Source organism: Odontomachus brunneus, unplaced genomic scaffold (assembly GCF_010583005.1).
Source record: "Odontomachus brunneus isolate Ranch 3 - 2012 unplaced genomic scaffold, Obru_v1 Obru_scaffold_017, whole genome shotgun sequence".
Classification (NCBI taxonomy): domain Eukaryota; kingdom Metazoa; phylum Arthropoda; class Insecta; order Hymenoptera; family Formicidae; genus Odontomachus; species Odontomachus brunneus.
Window position 1 is genome coordinate 1,133,330 of NW_022639467.1, and position 3,452 is coordinate 1,136,781.

Here is a 3,452-nt window from a genome sequence, read left to right on the forward strand (position 1 = left end):
TTTATTGTTTCTTTAAATGTAAATATTTAAACTTACACTACATATAGACATATATGTGTGTGTATATTCTATATTTGAAGTTTAAATACTTGTGTTTATAAAGACCAAAATAATAAGAATATTCAGTGCAAGGTACTAGTGTTACTAGTTTTTAGGTATTAGTACTTGTATTTCGGTCGCAGATTCATATGAAGTGCAGTAAACTGCTTTTTTTTCGGAGAGAATTTGTAACAAATCAGCCAAGTGTTAAACTGCAAAGATGGCTCGCGCGATCGACAATAAATGAGTTAAAGCTTGCGTGGTCGCTTCCTTGTGCGACCAAAAATTCGGCTCGCAATTACAAGTTAGCATGCGTGCGCGCCCAGGAGGAAGTCAGGAAGTCTTTTCTTCGAAAAAAGAAAGAGAAAAAAGTGGGGAGGGGGGGAGAGAGAGAGAGAGAGAGAGAGAGAGAGAGAGAGGGGGAAGGGGAGAAAAGAAGCAGGGAAGATTCCGGATCTCACGAGCTGTCACGCGCACAATCGCGAAAGATAGAGAGACGATTCTCTCTCTCCGGGAACGCAACCCCTTCTGCGGTTTCTCCCCCTTTCCTCTGGACAATGGCCCGACCCGGAGAAAGAGAGAGAGAAATTGAATTTGCAACATCAGTAAACTGCGTAGCGTCGCCGCTCCCGCACCGCAATCGAAAAGGAGTGAAAAACAGAAAGAGAGAGAGAGAAAATAAGGGCAAAGGGGAGAAAGGGAGACAGAGAACAGGAAAAAGGAGTCCCCGGAACGAGGCGAAGGACGATGAAACGAAGCGGGCGCGAGATGGAGAGAGAGAGCGGATCGTGTTTCACGCCTGGCAGATTCCGAACCGTTTGAAACCCAGGTGGAAATAATACAACTTTGTGTTCCTTGTTAAGGATCAAAGGAAACCTACCCCAATCTCGATGTCGAGACTCTTGGCTGGTCTCTCCGATTCTTGCCTCGCCTCTCTTTCTCCTTCTGTCCCGCGCAACCGGCATGAAACTTACGCAAAGCGTTTGCCCACTGTGCGCTTTATTATTTGACAGCTTTCGGTAATGATACGCCAAGTGGGATCAATAGAATATTTCACTTTTCTTTCTTTTTTTCTTTCTTATCGAAGAAACACTTAACGTCTTAAGACTTAGTCTACAATAGGTATCGTAAGTCATAAAAATTGACCAATCACAGTTGATTATTATAAAAAATAACCGGTTATGATTAGTCAATTCTTACGGTTTACGACATCTATTGTAAACCAGACCTAATGCTGAACTTAGCGTGTTGTCAAACAATTGCGCCTTTGCCAGTTAATACGTTTTTCAACAGACATACGTTTGTTTGTGTCACCACATAAAATATATAATAAATAATATGAATATTTTTTTACTCATAATATTGATAATAATACAAAACTACATCAGTAGTTTCAACACTTAATTTTTGCTAGAAAATCCTGACTTTATTCTATATTTTTATCTTTTAAAATAGTTACATAATACAACTACTTAATAAAAACAGCTATGATTTTATCATTTAATGTAATCGACAATAAAAAATGTGCACATCTTTTATCACCCCATATAATGAATATTCAAGAATCATGAAAAAACAAAGAAAAATTATAACTCTTATTAATAATTATATAAACTCTTATTAATAATAGTTCCACACATATAAATAAAATAAATAATTTTATATCAAATATACATATGAGGACATGATATTATTGTTATTTAAATTGGGAAGTACTCACTTATTGGATACTGCACTCAAAAACACAATATCCATTGTTACTCAGGATTACTCAGTGTTACTCAGGATAAAGGTTGTGTTGCTTTATATTTCAAGCTGGGTAAGCATTCTTAGTCCATCTTGTATTTTTATCTTTTATATTTTGCTTATATGTTATAGTAAAAACTAGATGTACATACTACTTCATGCTACGTATTCTCTTTAGTTCTCTATAAAGAACTTTGCATTGAACTGTAAAGAAAAATTAAATCCAATATGCATCATATCCTCTGTTTATTAAAAAAAATTATTAAAAATTATTGTATTATGTATTATTTGTAATTGAAAAAAATATAATTAAAACAATCAATTTTCTCTTTTGTATTCTATGACTGCTATTCAGAACTTTATTATCAATAAAAGTGCTTCTGAAAGTTAAAAAGCTTGTAAGCTACCTTTAGAGGTACTTGCATTGATAACAGCAAATTCAATATCAGTCCATGTGAAAAGTAAATTTGCAATTGTAAGTGGCAATATATGTTAACTACTTACCGTAAGGATCAAAATGTAAGAATTCAAGTTTATCAGCTATCCTCTCTCGTATACGTATTATCTTGTGACCAGTTACAACACTTTCTACTAAGACCATGATATTTCTGCAATAACAATAGACACTTATTAATAACACATTGGATATGATCTTATTGACGTTCTCAAAAGAAATTACACAACTTTTTTTACAAATATCTATAATTATTTGTATTAAATAATCCCACGATTATACGATTCATATCCTAACCTCAAACTTTTGATCAGCTGTTTTACATATTGTCGTACTTACTTACTTGCTCTTAGGTTTCAGTAATACGTTCGTTAATAACATAGTGTCGAAGATTATCCTCGATTGCGTGGTTCAAGAGATTGTCTGTACGCAATATATTGTGAATAAATAATTCAATAAGTGCTATACAACGCACCAAACTTTGACAAAATTATGATATGGTCCAAACCAATTCAACGTGATACTCTTGTCTCTTATTATTTTACTTGAACTCAGACTTATCTCTATTGTCTTTTCATCCAAGATACCGAGGTACGAATTCCAAAACAATCTGGTCCGAAAGTGTTCGACCTCTCAACGTACTCTCTCTTTCTCTCTCTCTCTATGGTTTCAGATCTGTGGTCTGTTCTTTCGCTTTGCACTGCTGCACAGGTGCAATAAGTTAGAGTAAGACAAATATATATTTGTCTCACTCTAACTCATTGCAGCAGTGCAGAGCAAAAGAACAGACCTCTGTTTCCTTGGTTGCCTTTTCGTCTCAACGTAACTGCGGTTAAGGCCATCACACACAAAATTCCGTAAGAACTTAAATCGTAAGCGTAAGGAAATCGACCAATCCCAATCAAATATTCGGCTCTTCGTAATAATGGAGGGGTTACGAAGAGCCGAGTGCTCGATTGGGATTGGTCGATTTCTTTACACTTACGTTTTAAGTTCTTACGGAATTTTGTGTGTGATGGCCTTTAGGCCGAAACATTCAACGCGATACGCAGCGAAAGATAACTCAATCCAGGGCAGCAATCACATAACTTCGAGCAGAACTTTTAATTTTCCGCTCTATCGATTTCATGTGAACTTTTTCATTGTTCACGCAATCAAATAACTATGCGTGAAAAACACAAATCACTAAACATGGTTCCTATATGATTTCAAT

General features: G+C 35.5%; 1 protein-coding gene across 1 annotated transcript; it reads right to left on the minus strand.

The window, feature by feature from the left end:
• Nucleotides 1–1,826: 1,826 nt before the first annotated feature.
• On the minus strand, nt 1,827–3,061 carry LOC116841679 (39S ribosomal protein L33, mitochondrial-like). The gene is made up of 3 exons (XM_032809918.1): nt 2,583–3,061; nt 2,290–2,393; nt 1,827–1,989 (listed from the first exon to the last, which is right to left on the minus strand). The coding sequence occupies exons 1-3, from the start codon at nt 2,618–2,620 to the stop codon at nt 1,937–1,939; spliced, it is 195 nt and encodes a 64-aa protein (XP_032665809.1). The 5' UTR covers nt 2,621–3,061; the 3' UTR covers nt 1,827–1,936.
• Nucleotides 3,062–3,452: the final 391 nt, after the last annotated feature.